Here is a 20,449-nt window from a genome sequence, read left to right as displayed (position 1 = left end):
AAAGCAATTGGAGGCTCACCTGGGCTTTGCAGAAAGGGCGTAGGTGGGTTCAGAGGCAGAAGATCCCACCCTCGTCGCCAAAATGTTGTAGCAACCAGGCAAGGTACTAACAAGCTTCAACAGGACTCTATTTTCAAAGTGGAAACCTCTGTACCAAGCTGCTGCTGCCTGCACCTGCTGTAGCTTTCTCCCAACCTCTCAACTCCTCCCCCTCCGTCCTGTTTTCTGTCCTTTCAGACTCTCAGCCAGTGATCCCGATTCTAATCATTACAAGCAACATCTAAAGACCACATGGCTCTCCTCATGTGGAAGCTGTTCCAAACACCCCTCACCATTTTGTTGCCTTTCTCTGCCCTTTTCCAACTCTAATAAAAAGGGAACAGAAGTCTGAGGCTAAGATGGTCTGCCCATACCTCCCAAAGCTAGGGGAATACATTAGTCATGGAGATGCTCAATATGAGGCAAGAGCTAAAGTTTGTTCATTAATTCTCCAGCATTAATGTTAAACTAATTGGCATCATAGGGATGCACAGTGCCTCACAAAAGAGTCTAAAGTGCCTCAGGCCAGGGACCTGCCCAGGCAAAGACAGAAAAATGCAATGCAGATAATTCAGAGGCTGAGGAAGGAGGGTGGTAGTAGCAGATCTCCTTGGTCTATTGGCCATGGGAGACGGGGCAAATATGGAATGATCCTGAATGCCAAGACAGCAGGTGCTTGGAGGCTGGGCAGAGGGAGGCTGTTCCAAGCATAGAAGGCAGGGCCGTAAATACAGCAGAATTAAGAAGGGGACAGATGATGAGGCTGTTGAAGGAAAGAACACAGATTGATGAGCAGGGGACCAAGGACTGAACTCTTAGGGACATCCAGAGAGACGGGGCTAGAAGAGGGCATGGGACCCCCAAAGGAGGGACTGAGGAGACCCTTTGCTTTGGCCACGCATTGCTGGTCATTGCCCTTAGCAAGGTCACTGGTTTCAGCAGTGCCAAGATGGTGGAAGTCAGACTAAAGGAGAGAAGGAAGCGGAGTCAGAGAGAAAAGAGAGCACACGCAGGCCCTGTGGGGAAGTGGGGTCAGGGAAGTCTCCCTTCAGGAATAGTGAATGAGAGAGGGGGGTTCTTTTAGGAGAAAGGACCCAGAGGTTGCGAGAAGGAATGAGAGGAGAAGGGAAACAAGAGGGGCAAGGGCCTGGACCCTCAGATTGTAAATTCTTCAAAGCTCCTGATGGGTCTGTGTGGAGCTAGCACAGGGGGCTCCAGTGCTAACTGGGGCACTCATGCCCAGAGGCCCCAGCACCGGTCCAGCCCTCCAACATCACCTGAAACTGGACAGAGGCAGCAAGCTGTTGAGTGACATAAAGCCACTGAGGCAATATAACTGCCTCCCAGCATGGGGATCCATCACCCTGCTATGGTGCAGATGGAATCTGCAGGTCTCAGATGCAATTGCATGATTATTTCCATGGCAGCCAGGAACAAGGCTCAGTGGAGGATTGTGGTTTTCAACAACTGGGTAGAGCAGCAGGAGTGGATGAGCTGTGAAATAATGGGTGATGCTCAGACCCCAGTGGTTCAGGAGCTGAATTACCAATCTACATTACCCAGAAGAGCTACAGGAGTGTGAATTCATGGTCTCATTTACTACAGTGCTATAGATTCATAGTGTCATAGTATGCCCAGGGAAATATTTTGTGTGTGTATGTATATATACACATGCAAGGGGTGTGTGTGTGTATATATATAACTATTCTCTCAGCAAAATGACTGACCAAGTATTATTTCATCAACTACAATTGGTTAATAACACAGTAAAAGCCTTCTGATTGGTTAATAAATTAAATCAGTGTTTTAATATCGTGTGCTGCAAAGAGCCACAGGAGACACATTAAAGAGCCACTTGTGGCGCACGAGTCTCAGTCGCAGTATCACTGCCCTAACGAATGATGAAAAGAGAACTACAGACTGAAAAAGCTACCTAATTTAAGAACTAGTTTTCCATGAGTCGCCAATACCCCCATGGAAGCTCCGATTTTGATTTCCTTAAACACATGCTTAGAAACAGACGCCTTCTATGTTACTTAAGACCACCGCCACAAGTCTTCCCAATAACCACAGTCTTATCAGCCTCCAATAACCCTGTCCCATCTGGGTCACCGTCTCCTCTCCATTAATGTAAACTGAAAGCTCTTCGGGGCTGGTATTCCATTTCTATTCTGGTACTCCACAAACACAGGTGAAGCTTTACAAGAAGTGAACAGCAATTCAAGACAAAGACACAAAATAGTCTGAGGCATGTTTGATTTATGAGCATCGTGCCCCGTGTCATCAATATCATAATCTGCTCCAAGAAGGGGTTTGGGAGGCATCCTGCTCTCCGAGTTTGCTTAGCCAGAGAGAGCTTGTTTGAACGATGTAGGAAGCTGGCTCTGATCAAATCAATAACAACTTCACCGAGGCCAAAGGTGCTAGTGCGCTGACTCAAAAATCAGACCTGCAGACGTTGTGACTTTCTCTCCCTATTCGAGGTTCGGTGGGCAGAGAACAGAAAAAAGATGACTGGAGAAGAGAGTGAAAACTCGGGAGTGCCGGCTGAGCCAGAGGATGGTGGGCCATGGACAGCAACACCCACTCGAGCAAAGGTTGCAAGGCAGCTTCCATCGCAGCTGTGATTTCACATGCTCATGCGTGTCCTAGAGCAGTGGTTCTCAGCCACTGGCTGTCCGCAGCTTAAGACTAAGGGATCCACAAAAGACAGACTGAAAACTGAACAGAATTTGACTCTATATACAGACAATAGATGTCCAAAGAGGTCCACACCTCCAGTTGACTTTTTTTTTTTTTTAAGGGTCCGCAAATGAAAAAAAGTTGAGAACCACTGGCCTAGAGCTCACTGCAGCCCTCCTGTAATTTGAGTCATTAAGGTAGATGGAAAGTTTTATGATTTGCCCCCAGACTTTCTATCATCTCTGACCCCCACAAGGGAGTATTAGATAATGAAGGTCAACATAAACATGCTCATGACGTGCATAGCCAGCATATTAGCTAAATCCACGCACTACTTGCATGAGTGAAGGCAACATTGCTCCAGCCTCATCATGACAACACACGTGGCCACCAAGTGAGGTCTCATGTTCCTGCGAAAAGAAAACCCCATAAAACTGAAACAAGGAAACACAGCCAATGTCGTCTTCATCCAGACCTTGCAAGGGGAGAGCCATTTCCTGTTGCACCTGGAACAGTCCTTTCTGAAGGATTATAAATTGCATTCACATGATGCCTATGGTTAGTCCCAATCAGACCAGGGCAGGACTACGCAGATAAAGTCCCACCCACTAGCAAATGTGATCGCTACGCACGATTTATCATTGTTTATTATGTTAACGCCAACCAAGATAAAGATCAGGGTAGGCACTGCACAAGCAGTAATAGACAGTCACTGGCCCAAAGAGCTTGTAATCTGAACAAACATCACACACAAGCAGAGTGAAGGTTCACACACATCATGTTAGTTTGGTTTGATTTATTTAAATTTTTGAGGGTAAGGTTTAGAGAAGAGATATCAGGAACTGGAATTAAAACGAAACAAAACAAAAAACATAACCCAAATCAAAATGTCTGACAAGCTTCTGCTACTTGAAAGCAAGAGGCTGGGGGTGGGGGGGGGAAGGAAAGGGGAGAAAAGACCACCCTCTGCCAGGAGCTTCCAGAGGCCAATTGTACAGACATAGCTTTGGTTTTCAAAGGAGTTGAGCTCCTGAAATCCACTTGTGGAGTTAGGACCCAAATACCATAGAATCTAGCTCATCTGCTCACTTATGCAAATTGAGGGCATCTCCCCACCACTCGGTCCTAAGAGTGCTGTAGTGAGGGCTCAAATTATTCTCAGCCTTGTTTAACTTCCCAGAATGAAGTATTAGCGCATGGTACGCTCGATGCCGTAAAATTTTACGGCATCAACGTCAAGACTGAGGCTCTGATCTCAAACATCCTACAAACACACAGGCCAATTGAATTGCAGCTGTCAAAAAATAAACCAGCCTGATTCATTGTCCTTGCTTTATTTGGTTTATTTAATAACTGCTGGCTGGTTTGCCAGTTGTTAGTAAGGTCCTGCCATAGCTGTTTTGTTGTCAGCTCTTACGTAAGAAGAGAAGGATGGGCCAATGGTGGTGGGAAAACCCAGGTTCAGCTTCCTGCTCTGCCATGGACTTCCTACATGACCTTGGGCAAGTCACTTAGCCTCTCTGGGCTTCAGTTTCTCATATCTAAGATGAGAATAACACTGCTTCCCTACCTCAAAGGATAAATGCATTGCAAGATTGTGACTCTACTGATGAAAAGCGCTACATAAGAAAGAGAGACAAGGTGGGTGAGGGAATCTCTTGTACTGGACCAGCTTCTGTTGGTGAGAGACAAGCTTCAGATCTTACACAGAGCTCTTCAGGTCTGGGAAAATAACTCGGGGCTTGTCTACACTACCACTTACTTTGGTATAATTTACGTTGCTATGGGATGTGAATAATCCCCACCCCTGAGTGACATAAATTACACTGACCTAAGCACTGGTGTGGACAGTGCTATGCTGACCTGAGAGCTTCTCTTGCTGACATAGCTATTGCCTCTCGCAGAGGTGGAGTAATTAAGTCGACAGGAGAACCCTCCCCCGCCCCGGGGGGGGCTTAAAGCGTCTTCATCAGACACACTACCACAGCGCAGCTGCAATCGTGCAGGTATGTCACTGTGGCTGGCATAAGCACTCATGTGCACAGCTATCACCTCTCATTTAGGTGGTTTTATTACGTCAATGGGAGATCTCCCCTCAGTTGCATAGAGCAGCTACACGAACGATCTTACAGCATCAATACAGCTGTGCCTCTGGGAGTTCGCTAATGTAGATATGGCCTTAGTTTCCCAGACCTGAAGAAGAGCTTTGTAAACTCAGAAACTTGGCCATCTCTACACTATTACGTCGACATACAGCCAAGCACAGTTATTAAATTGCTTCTGCGCGCACGCTTGGCTCCTTGTGTCTGCATCATCACCAGGAGCACTTCTACTGATTGTATTGTCCATGTGGGACATTGTGGGACAGCTCCCGAGAGCCAGTAACAGTCAACGTGAACCATTGTTCACGTTTAGGGTCTACACTGACAGGGCGTTGACCTAATTACATCGACCGTGACTAAGCCGTATGGGGAGGTGTGTAACTAAATTAGTGTAGAGAGGCATTTATGTTGGCGGGAGCCAAATTTAAGTGAAGAAATTTCCACATCTAGCTTGACGCAAGGTACTTATGGCAACCTGACTCTGTAACATAGGCCAGGCCTTCATCCCTCTCAACAACAGAAGTTGGTCCAATAAAAGTTATTACCTCACCCACCTTCTCTCATATCCTGGGACCAACACTACTACAATATAACTCTATATAAGAAATTATTGTTGTTATTAATGAGGAAGAGCTCTCTCTGCAGCTCAAACCTTTCCATTGTTTCAGTTTCCCTCTGGTGATATTAGGAGCCCTATAAGAGTAAATTCACACTCTTGGCTTCTACCACTTCACTTCCTACCCTGCCCTTGACCCAAGGAGCCGGTTCTGTAGGTAGCTGAGCTGTGGCTGGCTTGCGACACTCATGGTTTAAGATAACCAGTCTTGAGGGGTGGGATTCAAGAAGTAAAATACCAAATTCAAGATAAGGGGACGCTGCTACCCAATCCTCATCACAATGCACCCTTTATTAGTTACCTGTGCTTGCGAGAGATCATGGATTGGACAAACTGGAGCATAAGTGAGATTTGTACCCCGAGAATGTCAGGCCCCAGCCCTAACAGAACCTTGCTTCCCTGTCCCCAGATGGGTTCTTCCCCTGCACCACAAGATAGAAGGAAGACAGAAGACTAGCAGAGTCCTTAAAGCTCTTGTCCTCTTCAGCCATCCAGGAGGCCACAGGACATTAAAGCAACATACGTTAATTAGAAGTGTCATTAAACATTTGGTGCCTTTGTGAGGAGATGAAGAAGAATAAGTTCAATCAGCAACAAAAAGCATCATGAAATTTACAGCACTTCTGAATTGAACATGAGATCTTCTTTTGTAAGGGAGGATGCAGGCAGTTCACCCCTACCCATGCCAAGCCAAGGAATGTGATAGAACAGGGGCTTTTTACTGACACAGCAGCATACCACCAGTGATGCCTTGATCAAAGTGTATTTTCCTTAAATCAGAGACTCAATTATATGATTTCTTCCCCCTCAATCTAGCAAGGCTGTTACCCAGACTAGAGACTAGATTATAATTATCCCACTTAGCTTTGATTTCTTTCTATTCTGATTGCAAAACTAGTGATGTTTTATTTCAGATAATTGGGTTTATTGATTCATCCCAGGATATGTGCCAGGGAGCGGCTGTCTGGAGGACACATACTCAGGACCCACAGAAGCATGAGCAGAAATGGACATGCCTGCCTGAGGCACTCAAATACCTGGAAGCCCAAGCCCCAGAAGTGCTCCCTGGAAGCTGGGACATGGGAAACGCTTTAACCCCAAAAGGGTGGCACGCATGGGACACCAACTCTGAAAACAGCAACTAAAAATTAGGGAATCGGGAACCCTGATTAGAACATGCAGTAGCCAAACAACAACATTCACGCAGGCCGCTGCTCAGAGACCCTTGAGTCTCATACAAGGCAGAGAGAACTAGACCACTTAAGCCTACAAAAGTCAGTCACTTTAGACAGGGAGATTCCAAGACACCCAACTCCCAATGCATTTCGATGGTATATGAGCACCCACCTCCATTTGGAAAATCCCATTAGAACTGAGTGATGTAAGCTATGTTTCCAACATCATTCATGCCCAAGAAAGTTGAGTAAATACAGCACTATTTAACATCCCCATACTCAATTTCTGTGCAAAATTTTGGACTTGTTGGATGGGGGCCCAACTTTATGCCTTGTTTATAAATGCCCTATTTTATAGCTCTGGACTCCAGTTCTTGCATCAGCCAGGCTGTGGATTTTAGAGAATCTTCTACACAGTTCAGGCTACTGGTTCCGAATCTACCGCTTCACCAAGAAGTGCCTGCAATGCATCTGGTAATCAGAACTCAAAGACTCTCTAAGGACTTGCTAGTGAAAAAAAGCAGAATGCCTCTTAACCTTCAGTCAATGTGATATAGTGGCAATTGCCGAACTGGATAACATGACTATCTGGGATCATTAGACTCAATCCCAGAGCAAGCCACTCTGCAAGTTCAAGTGAACAAATCAGCATACGTTCTAGGGGGCTTCTGCCTGCATTTCACAACTACTGTTAACTAATTCTGCCTGCAAGAGCTGTGAGAGGCAGCAAACCCCAGTTCCAAGTGCACACCCAGTCCTCCAGCCTCTTTGCTGTCAAAGACCTTATCTTTATAAGAGACACAGGGCCAGAATGTGGTCAAACAGGTTCAAGCCATTAACAGAGACTGGAGAAACCAGCATTAGATTCATCCAAGTTCTATGCAGCATTCCTCAAAATCCTCCCTCTCCAGGATGTGTCTCCTGTCTCCAGTCTTCAGCCATACACACCAACCCTCCTAGACGTCCAGTGAGCTGACCTAGAGCCTACATTCCAATGATCCAGGGGAGACTGAATCACCCAGAGACATGACAAATTTCTTTTAGCTGCATAGGGTGTCCTTAGCACAGGATTGTGGCAATAGGAGATAAGCCTAAGTTGCAGGCTTGTTCTTCCACTGGAACCATTTGGAAGGTGCTTATTGGAAATCATGCAGGTCCCATTTCACAGAGCTGTGGGCTGCCTGAGCATCCTTTGAGTACACCAGGCATTCCCACCCTTGGGAAACAAGAGCAAAGCTCCCTCACAGAACAGAGCAGAGCAGTAACCCCCCCAGCATCACCGAGATCAGAACTGGTGTCTAAGTCTACGGTAGAATCCAGACTTATGCGAGAAGGATTTGCCTCTGCTTGGGGGCAAACTGAAGACACGCCATGAGGTCATGGGGGCCTTAAAAAGACAGACTTAGGCTGTGTCTGCACTGCCACCTTCACGGCTAAAACCTTTGTGAAAAACACCCCCCGAGCGACAAACGCTTTAGCGCTGAAAAGCGCCAGCAGAGACGCTTTGTCCCCAGGAGCTACACTCCCAGCAATAGGGCAGCCGCCCCTCATTCGGGGTGGGGTTAGACTGCCAGGAGAGCACTCCCCCAGCGATAAAGCCTCTCTACACGACCCGCTTCACAGCGCTGCTGCGGCCATCCCAGCGTGGGCAGTGTGCACACACCCCAAATGCTCAGAGTGCGACCCGCAGGCCACGTCGCAGGTGGAGATGAGCCTCCCCTAAAGCCCAAACAGCTGCGGTGTCTGCACAAGGACAGGGTCATTTACAGATGGAAAAAACGAGAGGAGGTGGAGGAGGTAATCTGTGGATTACAGTATGCATCCGATGAAGGGAGCTGTAGCTCACGAAAGCTTATGCTCAAATAAATTGGTTAGTCTCTAAGGTGCCACAAGTCCTCCTTTTCTTTTTGCGAATACAGACTAACACGGCTGTTACTCTGAAACCTGAATATTAAATCTCACCAAAGGAGGGTAAATCCATCCTCATCATCATATCACTCATTCTACTCCACACCTGAACAGAGCCATTGTATGAACATACCCTCGTGTCTCCATGTCTGTACTTTGACCCATTAACCTTTCAGCCCCAATCGGGGCTATTGCAGGTTATGTTTTCCTTATGCCATCCGATCCTAAACCGAATTTTGCACCCCTTGATAATCTGTACCTTATTCCCTGATAAACAGAAGCTTCTACACTTAAACTTTGTACCTTTTTTATTTTAACATCATCTTAATAAAATTATTAAATCTGAACGGCATTCCCCTCCAGAACAGGCTGCAGAATAGGAACTTGCTTGTCTGGCTAGCTCGTTGGGAGCACGGGGGAGGGGGCTGGAAGGGGAGTGGCATGGGAGAAAGGAGAAGAGTCTCCAAACTGGGGACCATTTGCTCTTTCAAGGATTTGGAAGACTGAAGAATTTTGTTTCAAAAATGCTAACAGGAGCCCTATGATACCAAAATTCAGACGATTTACAAAGCCGTCCCTGAGAGACGGCTGGTGCACGGCCCTCGCTGCTCCATGCTGAAACACAAGGGCTAAACTAAGCCAAGAAAGCAAAAAAACAAAACAAAACAAAAACAAAACAAATTAGCCAAACAGAAACCTTGCACCCCATGGCAAGGTCACTAAACGTTGGCTCTGGCACCCTCCCCAAGGGAGAGCAGTCCAAAGGAAAGGGAGGAAGCCTTGGTTATGAAAGACCTGCCACCAGTTCAGGCTAGATCACTTCCAGGGGTAGGCAGCAAGATTCCAGCTGATATTAGCTGCTGTGAAGGGGGTGCAGAGTGCTAAGGGGGTCTCTGGCAAGTGTCCCCAAACAGGGCAGCTTTCAACAAGGGAGCCCCTCCACACTCCAGAGAGAAGACCCTTGGAATGACCTACTTGGATTATAACCCCGGCCTCTCTTTATCTGAAAGCAGGAGACAGGAGATGAGAAATCAGCCAGCAAGCGGACAGAGCCCCAGGCCAGCAGTGAGTGGAACCACTACTGGGTGACCTGCAGGAGGAGCAGAAGAGAGAGCCCTCATCTTCTGCTCCCTTGGCCTGTTGTGTTGGCTCTTTTCTACACCTCCGCATCCCTGGATGGCAGTGGCAAGCACCCTCTCTGCAGGGGAGTAGTTAAGGAGCCAGGGAGGGAGACGGATGGACATGACCAGCAGTGGGAAGTGAATTGGACTGCTACTTTCCCCACTGGGGAGGTGAGGGCATTAGGGGAAGGAGCCAGCTCCCTAGTCTCAGGAATTGCAGAGGTTAAAGGCCCCCCTCCCCACATCGGTCTTGTGATGACTGTGACAGGGTCAGGCCAGATGGCTACAGGAGAGTGTTTTGTTTTAGTTTTTTCAGGAGAAAAGCTTTTGTTTAAGTATAAATCTGGAACGCTCTGGTGAAGGAGGCAGACTCAAACTGGAGAGGGCACAGAGCGATGGAAGCCATGGGTTGGCCCAGAGGCTGTCACAGAGGAAAGAGGATGAGGAGTGCCACCATCAAACAGAAGAGTCCCATGGCCTTGGACAGGGCAAAGCCCAGGATGGCGTAGGAGAAGAGCTGCTGCTTGAGAGGGGATTCCTGGCATGGCCGATGATCAGCTGCCAAACCCTGTTCCAATACCTGCTCTTGAACCAGTCCACCCCCCGTGGCAGCACCCGCACCATCGAACTTAGCATCAATATCCCTGGAGCTAGGGCTCGTTTGGAACGCCCGGTGAGCCGGCTGCAGATGGGAAACACCAGCGAGCCGCACAGTCCGAGTCTCAGGCCTGCTCAGTACAGATATGGAAACCAGCCTTGCCAGAGCCCTGGAACAGCAGCGGAAGCAAGGAGAGCCACTGGAGTCTGCATTTTGACTGATCTGTGGACGGTCGCCCCCACGCAAGCCCCCAAGCTGCTGCCCTTTGAGATAGATTAGTCCCAGATTAAGCAGGTCCATTTTCCCTGGGTAAAGTAACAGGCAGTTCCAGAACAAGAGGGAACTTGCTGGAACAAATTCAGGCAGGCAGGCTAATTAGGACACCTGGAGCCAATTAAGAAGCTGCTAGAATCAATTAGGGCAGACTGGGTAATCAGGGCACCTGGGTTTAAAAAGGAACTCACTTGAGTTGGTGGTGTGTGTGAGGAGCTGAGAGTGAGAAGGCGTACTGCTGGAGGACTGAGGTGTACAAGCATTATCCGACACCAGGAGGAAGATCTGTGGTGAGGATAAAGAAGGGGTTGGGAGGAGGCCATGGGGAAGTAGTCCAGGGAGTTGTAACTGCTGTGCAGCTGTTCCAGGAGGCACTCTAGACAGCTGCATTGCACAGGGCCCTGGGCTGGAACCCAGAGTAGTGGGTGGGCCTGGGTTCCCCCCAAACCTCTCAACTCCTGATCCAACACAGGAGGAGTTGACCTGGACTGTGGGTTCCCCCAGAGGGGAAGGTCTCTGGGCTGTTCCCCAACCCACATGGTGGATCGGCAGGATTGTTGTTCTTCCTTTTTCCCCATGCTGGCCAGTGATGAGGGTAGCTGAATGAACGGCAGGTTTGAGCCACTAGCAAAAGTGGCCAAGCTGAGGGCTGCTATGAATCTCTGAGGCAAGCAAATCCACCAATAAGTGCAGGATCCACCAAGGCAGAGGAGGAACTTTGTCACATGACTTAGGAGCTCTTTGTACTGGATAAGAATACTGTACATGTCGGTTATATGGACACACTATTTATAGCCTCCTTAGGTAGCTGCTGCCTTGCTTCCAAGTGCTTGAGTTTGGTGAGAGATGCACTGGGTAACTACCCTCACATCTCACCCACAACTAGCTTCTGAGAGCATGTTGCTTGCGGTTTAAGTTTTAAACAAGCATTGGACGGGTCGCTGGCTCTTTAAATTGAAGATGTGAGCATTGCTGGCCAAGCTAATGAGGACTCCTTGGGAGCACTGCCTGATATGCCATTTCACCGTACAGCTACCATGCACGCACAGAACAGCCCACCTTCACTCCAACATTGGCAAAGGTGTGTGGGGAGGGGGAGGAGAGACTAAAAGTAAGAGTCAAAGTAAGCAAGGATTAAGACCCTGGCTCTTGACTCGAGAGGCTTTGTGCCTTGTCTGAAAGGGGTGGCTAACAAAGCTGTGTGGTGACGTACGGCTTCTCCAGCTGTAACATTCAAGCACATTTACAAGGGAGAATAAGCATTTAAGCATTCTTGACCCTGCCGCAGCTGGGGTGGAGGGGTGGGTCGGACTAGATGAACTCTCACGGTCCCTTCCAGCCTTACGTTTCTCTGATTGGCTTGATTTACAACTAGCGCTGCTACCAGCTGCTGGCATTTACTGTACATTTGAGAAGTTTCTTTAGCTGGTTCAGAGGTGGATGGTGGAAAATCTTCTGTTGCCATAAGATCTCTCTCCAGCAGCTTCAGAGGGAGTGAACCAAGCCTAGTTTTCAAATAACTATAATTTAACCATTTTTCTATCCCTGCCCTAGAAAGCTGGCCTGCATTTGAGTCAGCCTCCAAAGTTACCTACCGCACCAATGTTGTGGCACAATGTGGTTTCGTTGTGTAGACAGAGGGACACTAGTAGTATTAAACGCTTGAAATTTCAAGGAGCCATTTTTGGATCTTTTCATCTCAAGCCAAGTACTTCCTCCATTTAATCCCCATTTCAAGCACAGTCTACTTGCCAGTGAGACTCAAACCTACAAATATGGAAGCACAAGGATCACTACCCCACAGTTACAAGGGGGAAATCAAAGTAAGTCTTCTAAAGGCACCACATCTACAGTCTTTGTAACCCCCCCAGACACTAACCTCAATGCCCTGTGGCTGCTTTCCCTCCCAATGCAACCATGCCCTGGCTACAACAGAACCTTCTCTCCCAAACCTAACCTTCTCTCCCAAACCTCTTCCCCCCACCTCGAGCACCCCCTTCACTGTAACGGCAGGCAGCACGCAGGCCTTCCCAACAACCTGGTGCATATGGCGCAAGTGCGCTTTGACGCCTCCCTCTCCTTTGCCCTACCTGTCTGAACCCTGCTGCCTCTTCTGCCATACAGCTAAGATCCATCTTTCTTTCTATTCCCACGGCAGGAACTCTGAGCCAGGACCCAAGTATCCAGCTGTGATTACTGCAGACTCTTCTCCGACTCCCTACTTTATGTTGCCTCCAACACTTGATACAAAACACTGCTAAAATTGCATTCCTTGGCCACGATCTTCCCTATTTAGCACCTCCATCCCTGCTGCGATCCCAATACTGCCAGTCTCAGTGTGACTCTCTGTTCTGCTGCTCCAGCCCAGGTCACCACGCCACGTCCCAGACATGTTTCCTGAGTCAGGTGGTACAGCTACTATCCCCTCCTGAACACCCATTTCTATCACGGCTCCTACAGGGATAACAGCAGGGCTCTAAGCTAGTCCAATATGTAGTTTAACATGATTACACATTCAAGCTGTATTTCATCAACATGTAGCCTGTCATCACCCAGCCAGCTTACCTGTCTCTTGTCCCCTGCTCTCCCCTACCCTCCATCTCTGCCTGTTGTCTTTTTGAAGTGTAAAGCTTTTGGGCAGTGACTCCCATGTTGGGAAGATGCCCATCACATCCCATGCCTGCTAATGGAAGCGAGCAACACATAGTACAGAGTTGGCATTAGCAGCAGGGTTGGGCCCGATCTATTGCCACTATTGTGAATAGTGAGGATTAAGCAAAACTTTTCTTTAAATCCAGCTGGCACATGAATTGAAGGGGATTTAACTTTAGGGAAAGTTTGCAGGGACAACAACAAACAGAGCTTGGTGAACAGCTGATGTTTTGGTCCAGTGCCAGTAGAGAATTTTTTTAAAAAAAATCAATTCAGTCAAACCAAATAAAAATTCAGAGTGTGATTAAATCAGAAGATTTTGTTCTGGCTCTGTTCCAGAGCAAGGGTTTGAACCTGGTGTGTCATACCCCTGGTGAGCACCCCGTCATTGATCTTCGTGGTCAGCTGCAACTGTATTTTTTAGCAAATAAAGTACTTGTAAGAAAACCTGAATTTAGCTCTAGTAACCAGCCTTTTCCCTCTGGAGGGGATAAGAAACCAGGAAACAGACAGGAATCAAGATTTAAAAATCAGGGTAATTATTTGAGAGACTAGTTACTCAAAACCAGTTGAATGGATTTTCTTCAAAAATACTTTTACAAAAACATTGCTCTTCGCCTTCAGAGGAAGTCTGGTAATTTCTCAGACCTGACCAATTTTTACTGCTGAAGTTCTGGTGCGTCAGTACACAGCTTTATGACAGAGGCTGGGTGCGAGCTCACGAGACTAGCTCACTGTTCCTGTACAATCATTGACAGCGTAGCATTGAGCAGGGAGGGCAGTGCCATGCAGTGACGGGAGTGTAGCATTTGCTCTCGCATCAGCTGTTAACCACCCCTCCCGCCTCCGCCCCTTTAGCCCGTGCACAGAAATGAAGCCTTTCAAAGCCGCACACAGGCTATCTGAGAACGGAATTAATTAATTGAGAACCAGGATCTCTGCATGAAGAAATGAAGCATTTTTCCTCCCACTTCTGCGAACAATTTTGAAATTTTAAACCCTCAGTTTAGCCTAAAGGAAACAATTATTTCATTCTTAGTGGTGACATTCTCTGAAGTTTGTATGGATGGGGGGAGGCTTGAGGGGGATGTATACAATGCAGCCCACCTCTAGGCACCTCCTGCTGGGATTTGTGCCCTGCCACTGATCTTCCTTCCCTGGCATCCAGGAACAACTGCTCTACCTCTGGGAGTATCCCCACCAACGCAACACTTCAGAACTGAGCAGAGATTGCAAAAGGGATTTGCTGTGAGCTAAGGCGGGGCTAGTGAACCACAAACCTTGTGTTGTTACTCCACCCCCACCCCCCCATATTTCCACATCCCAGTAAGAACAGAGGGGAAGAGGATGGGGGTAGAGCTGAAGTTCAGAAGATGAGCAATAAGCCAGCATGGAAGTGAAAGGGGGGCATGTAGGTGACAGGTGAAGGGGGTCGGGTGTGCACTGCAGGAATAGGGGGCAAAGGAGAAGGGAGGGGAACCGAGGGAGCGGCCAGGTTGCAGAGGCAGTGGCCTAGGGATAGATGCAGGGGGTAGGGGTATGCACTGCAGGAATAGGAAAGGGAGGGGGGCCCAGGGAGGGGCCAGGTTGCAGACGGCAGAGACAGGGGTCTGGGGGACCGGGGTGCAGAGGTCAGGGATGGATGCAGAGTGTAGAGGGAAAAGGGGCAGGGAAGGGAGCCCAGGGAGGGGCCAGGGTGCAGAGGGCAGGGATAGGGATGGATGTAAGGGGTAGGGGTGTGCACTGTAGGGGTAGGGCACAGAGGGGCAGGGAAGGGAGTGGAGCCCAGGGGACCAGGGAGTAGAGGACAGGGACAGGGTACAGGGATGGGTGCAGGCTGGGGGTGTGCACAATGCTGGGATGGGGCACAGAGGACGGGGACAGGTGGAACTGGGGGCAGAGACAGGACACAGAGCAGCAGGGAAGGAAGTGGGGCCCATGGTGCAGAGATGGGACTGGGGTGTAGGAGGTAGGGACGGGGCACAGGGATGGGTGCAGGCTGGGGGTGTGCACGCAATGCAGGTATGGGACAGGGGGACAAGGACAGGGCACGGGGGGGGGGGAAGGGAGCTGGACACAGGGTGCAGAGGGTGAGGATGGGGCCTGAGGGACCGGGGTGCAGAGGGTGAGAACGGGGCACAGGGATGAGTGCAAACTGGGGAGGTGTGTGCAATGCAGGGATGAGGGGCAGGGAAGGGAGCAGGGCCCAGGGTGCAGAGGGCGAGGACAGGGGCCTGAGAGACTGGAGTGCAAAGGGCAAGGACAGGGGCAGGGATAGGGACAGGTGCAAGCTGGGGGGGTGCAGAGGGCAGGGATGGGGTACAGGGACTGGCACAGGGATGGGAGCAGGCTTGGGGGAAGCGCAGAGGGTGGGGACGGGGCGTGGGGAGCGGGCGTGGGGGGGGCAAGCCGGGATGGGGCAGGCATGCTGGGACGGGGCGGGCAGGGGCTACGAGGGGACGCAGGGCACGCCGGACGGGGGGGAGCTGCGGGGACGGGTGCAGGCTGGGGGGGGGGCGTAGGGACGGGGGGGTGCAGAGGGCAAGAACGGCCAGGGGGCGCAGGGGCAGGGCATGCCGGGCAGGGATGGGGGGCGCAGGGGGCAGGGCGCGCTGGGCAGGGATGGGCACAGAGGGCAAGGATGGCAGGGGGACACAGAGAGCAGGGACGGGTGCAGGCTGCGGGGGAGGAGGGCGCGCAGAGGGCAGGCTGTGGGGGGGGAGGGTGCCGGGCAGGGACAGGGGCAGGCTGCGGGGGGGGGCGCAGGGGGCAGGCTGTGTGGGGGGGTGCCGGGCAGGGACAGGCTGCGGGGGGGGAGGGACGGGGGGGCGCGCTGGCTGCAGATGACAAGGACGGCGGGGGGGGGCGCAGAGGGCAAGGACGGGTGCAGGCTGCGGGGGGGGGGGCGCAGGGGGCAGGGATGGGGGACAGGTGCAGGCGGGGGTCGCACAGAGGGCAGGGACAGGTGCAGGCTGCGGGGGGGGGCGCAGGGGGCAGGCTGTGGGGGGGGAGGGTGCCGGGCAGGGACAGGGGCAGGCTGCGGGGTGGGGGCACAGGGGGCAGGCTGTGGGGGGGGAGGGTGCCGGGCAGGGACAGGGGCAGGGACGGGGGGGGCGCGCCGGGCAAGAACAGCGGGGCGCGCCGGGCGCAGAGGGCAGGCTGTGGGGGGGGGAGGGTGCCGGGCAGGGACAGGGGCAGGCTGCGGGGGGGCGCGCCGGGCGCAGACGACAAGGACGGCGGGGGGGGGGGGGCGCAGAGGGCAAGGACGGGTGCAGGGATGTGGGGGGCAGGGACAGGTGCAGGCGGGGGGGGGGCGCAGGGGGCAGGGACAGGTGCAGGCGGGGGGGGCGCACAGAGGGCAGGGACAGGTGCAGGTGCAGGCGGGGGGGGGGCGCAGGAGGCAGGTGCAGGTGCAGGCGGGGGGGGCGCACAGAGGGCAGGGACAGGTGCAGGTGCAGGCGGGGGGGGGGCGCAGGAGGCAGGGACAGGTGCAGGCGGGGGGGGCGCAGGGACGGGGAGGCGCGCCGGGCAAGAAGAGCGGGGCGCGCCGGGCGCAGAGGACAAGGACGGCGGGGGAGGCGCCGGGCAGGGACGGGCGCAGGCTGCGGGGCCGGGGGGGGGCGCAGGGGGCCGGGGCCGGGGCCGGGGCCGGTACCTGCGGGGCGGGCGCCGGGCGCAGCTCGCCCAGGTAGTACTGCTCCAGCCAGCGGCGCGCGTTGCGGGAGTGCCGGTGCGGCGGCCCCTCCAGCGCGGCGCTCACGTCCCCGCCCGCCCGCTCCCGCAGCAGCTGCTCGCCGCCCGGGTGCAGCCGCACGAAGCCGCTGAGGTCGTAGAGGCGGCGGCCCCGCAGCACCAGGCAGGCGCCCTGGGCGCAGCGCTGCCGCAGCTCGGCCGGGCTGTAGGCGCGGGGCGGCGGGGCCATGGCGGGTCGGGTCGGGTCGGGTCCGGCCGCTCCAGCTCCAGCGCCAGCTCCGCTCCTCGGGGCACCCGCAGTCGCCAGCCCGGCACCTGCTCATTTCCATATCATGCATAGGCATGAGCGCCGCCACGCCCCCAAGCGGCGCCTCATGGATATTCAGCAGGCGCGCGGGGCTCTGATTGGTGGCTGGGGCGGCGGGCGGGGTGAGAGCGGCCAGGTGCGGGCGGGGCCCAGAGCCAGACCCGCCTCTCCCGGGGGCGGCCGGAGGAAGGGGGGGACCCAGGTGCTGGGGGCAGCTGCGTGTTATTGACAACGCCCAGCCCCCTCTACCGGCAAAGCACGTCAGACAGGTGGGCAGGAACGGTAGCCCCATTTTACAGGGGGGAAACTGAGGCACGGAGTGGGGGCTGTGGCTTGCCCTAGGTCACCTGGCAGGGAACAGGGCACAAAGCCCAGCTCTCCTGCCTGCCAGTCCGGCTCGCTCCTCCCGAGACACACGCTGCCTCCCTCGCCTGGGTTATGGACAAGATGCCCCACCCACAGAGGACAGGAGAGCTGCCTCGAGGGGGGTTGGACACCCAGAAGAGGGTGTGAAGCCACTTTGCGGAAGTTTTGGAGACCTAGAAAGGGAACACGTGACTGTTATTAGTAATAATTACCCATTATAGTTAATAATTAGCCCTATTCACTAAATAGGGCTAATTATTAACTATAATGGGTAATTATTACTAATAACCCATAACAGTCCACAAAAAGCTGCTTGGTTTATAACTGTGCGTGTCATCTTCCAGGAAACCACATTGGCAAGGTACCCAGGGCCCGCCCCAAAGTGCAGGTTAGCTACAGCTAGGTTGAGAATACAATGGGCCGGATCCTTGGTCCCTTTGCACTGCTTTGGGGGCCCAAAGCAGCATGAAACCTTGCCTGAGAATCTGGCTGAGGATGCTCAGGGGACCCCAGTACAGGGGGTGTTTTGGGGATGAAGCATGGCCAGAAGAGGTTGCATTCAGACAATCCCCAGCTTCCATAATGGGGGCTGTTGCAGACAGCCATAAATTAGAGCAGCCCTGAGGCTGCTTATGATGGTAGCTGAACTGGACCTTGGCAAGCTTGGCCTGGGGTATCAGGGGAAAGCAATGATAGTGTAAATCCACCTTCTCCTCCCTTGGGTCCTGCACTGAGCCTGACACAAAGATCTGGGCCATTTTCATTATTATCAATTGTTTGTATTGTGGTAGTATGCAGGAGCCCAGTCAGGGACCATGACCCTGTTGTGCTAGGCGCTGTACAAACAAACACAGCCTGCACACCAGCTGCCTCACCCTTGTCAAGCTTTTTGTGAGCAGCATCCCAGCCAAGGGGAGTTTTAAGGAGGGATTTGAAGGAGCACAGTGAGGGAGCTTGGCAGATGATTGCAGAGAGCACCTCCCACACATAAGGGGCAGTATGGGACACAGCACAAGGGTGCTTGTTGGAAAATGTAACAAGTGGACAGTGAAGCCTGGTGTCATGGGCTGGTCAGAGGTAGGAGTCATTGTTCCCCTAGTGTATGAGAAATAATACATAGGGTGGGGGCAAGCCACAAAGAGCCATAGCATGGATAATAGATGATAATGGTGCGAGGAAGAGTTTGGAGCACAGAGGCACACAAAAAAGGGAAGGGGATACTGGGACACGGGTGAGGTGGGGTTGTGCTTTCCCCCAAAGAGAAGAACATGAAACTCTGTGTGACACAGATTTCCTATTAGTTACTTTACTGTGCTGATAAATATCTTTGTGACTGAAGTACCTTTCTCTGAAAAATTAGCATTGGAAAATTAGCATGTGCAGAATAAGGAAACACTGGCTGCTCAGTGAACAAGGAGAGGGGGACAGACCCAGGCCTATGGGACAGCACAGGAGAAGACCAGAGGAATGGAATGAGGAGAAGATGAGGAAAGGAGTGGTTAGGCAGGAAGGTTATGGGGAAGAGAGGGGGATAGGGGGCTATGGCTAGTTGCACATGTCCTCATGTTTTTGTTCTCCACCAAAGGCTTTTAAGCAAAGTAAGCCACCATGGGATAAGAGGGGAAGTCCTTTCATGTTTTAAAAGATAGGAAATAAATGGTCAGTTTTCACAGGGGAGAAAGGTAAATAGCGGGGTCCCCCAGGGATCAGTATTGGGACCAATGAGGTTTAACATATTCATAAATGATCAGGAAAAAGGTGAGGTGGCACCCAAAAAAGCCAACAACAACAACCCAACAGCGCAGTGGCAAAGAGTTACAAAGGGATCTCACAAAACTGGGTCACTGAGCAACAAAATAGCAGATGAAATTCATTGTTGACAAATGCAAAGTAATGCACATTGGGAAACATCTCAACTGTTCGTACAAAATGAGTCTAAATTAACTGTTACCACTCAGGAAAGAGATCTTGGAGTCATCATGTATAATTCTCTGAAAACATCTGCTTAAAATGCAGTGGCAGTCTAAAAAGCTAACAGACTGTTAGGAACCATTAGACAGAAAATATCACGTCACTATATAAATCCCTGGTATGCCCACACGTTGAATACTGCGTGCAGTTCTGGTCACTCTGTCTCAAAAAAGATATAATGGAAAAAAGTACAGAGAAGGGCAACAAAAATGATGAGGGGGATGGATCAGCTTCCATGTGAGAAGAGTTTAATAAGACTGGGACTGTTCAGGTTGGAAAAGAGATGACTAAGGGGGATATGATAGAGGTCTATAAAATCATGAATGGGGAAGAGAAAGTGAATAGGGAAGTGTTATTTACCCCTTCACTTCACACATGAACCAGGGGTCACCCAATGAAATTAACAGGCAGCAGGTTTAGAACAAACATAAGGAAGAACTTCTTCCCACATCGCACAGTCAGGCTGTGGAACTCATTGCCAGGGGATGTTGTAAACGTTAAAAGTGTAACTAGCTTCAAAAGAATTAGCTAAGTTCATGGAGGATAGAGCCATCCATGGCTATTAGCTGAGATAGTCAGGGACATAACCCCATGCTCTAGGTGTTCCCAAACCTCTGATTGCTAGAAGCTGGGGCTGGATGAAACAGGTTGGATCACTCAATAAAGTGCTTTGTTTTGTTCATTCCCTCTAGGGCACCTGGCATCAGCCACTGTCAGAAGACAGAACACTGGCTGGATGGACCAGTATGGCTGTGCTTATGTTCTTATGTTTATATTCTTATGTGTACTGCTAACAGATGTACCTCACACTTGCACAGAGAGTCCAAAATGCCATGCTGGGCATTGGTACATGCTGTGTACATACTTATGTCTGCTTCCACACTGCCCCTCCTTGGTACGTGATGTTAGTTCTAGCATTTCCACGGGGAGACACTCTAGGAATCGC

General features: G+C 51.4%; 1 protein-coding gene across 1 annotated transcript in view; it reads right to left on the bottom strand.

The window, feature by feature from the left end:
- FA2H (fatty acid 2-hydroxylase) overlaps positions 1-17,088 on the bottom strand; it is a 74,262-nt gene extending 57,174 nt beyond the window's left edge. The window contains exon 1 of the mRNA XM_077831342.1: positions 16,822-17,088. Within this exon, the coding sequence (XP_077687468.1) occupies positions 16,822-17,088 (267 nt within the window). The remainder of the gene's footprint in view (positions 1-16,821) is intronic.
- Between the last annotated feature and the right edge of the window lie 3,361 nt (positions 17,089-20,449).

The sequence above is a fragment of the Eretmochelys imbricata genome, chromosome 12 (genome assembly GCF_965152235.1).
Source record: "Eretmochelys imbricata isolate rEreImb1 chromosome 12, rEreImb1.hap1, whole genome shotgun sequence".
Taxonomy (NCBI): Eukaryota; Metazoa; Chordata; order Testudines; family Cheloniidae; genus Eretmochelys; species Eretmochelys imbricata.
This window is presented reverse-complemented; position numbering and strand designations above follow the sequence as displayed.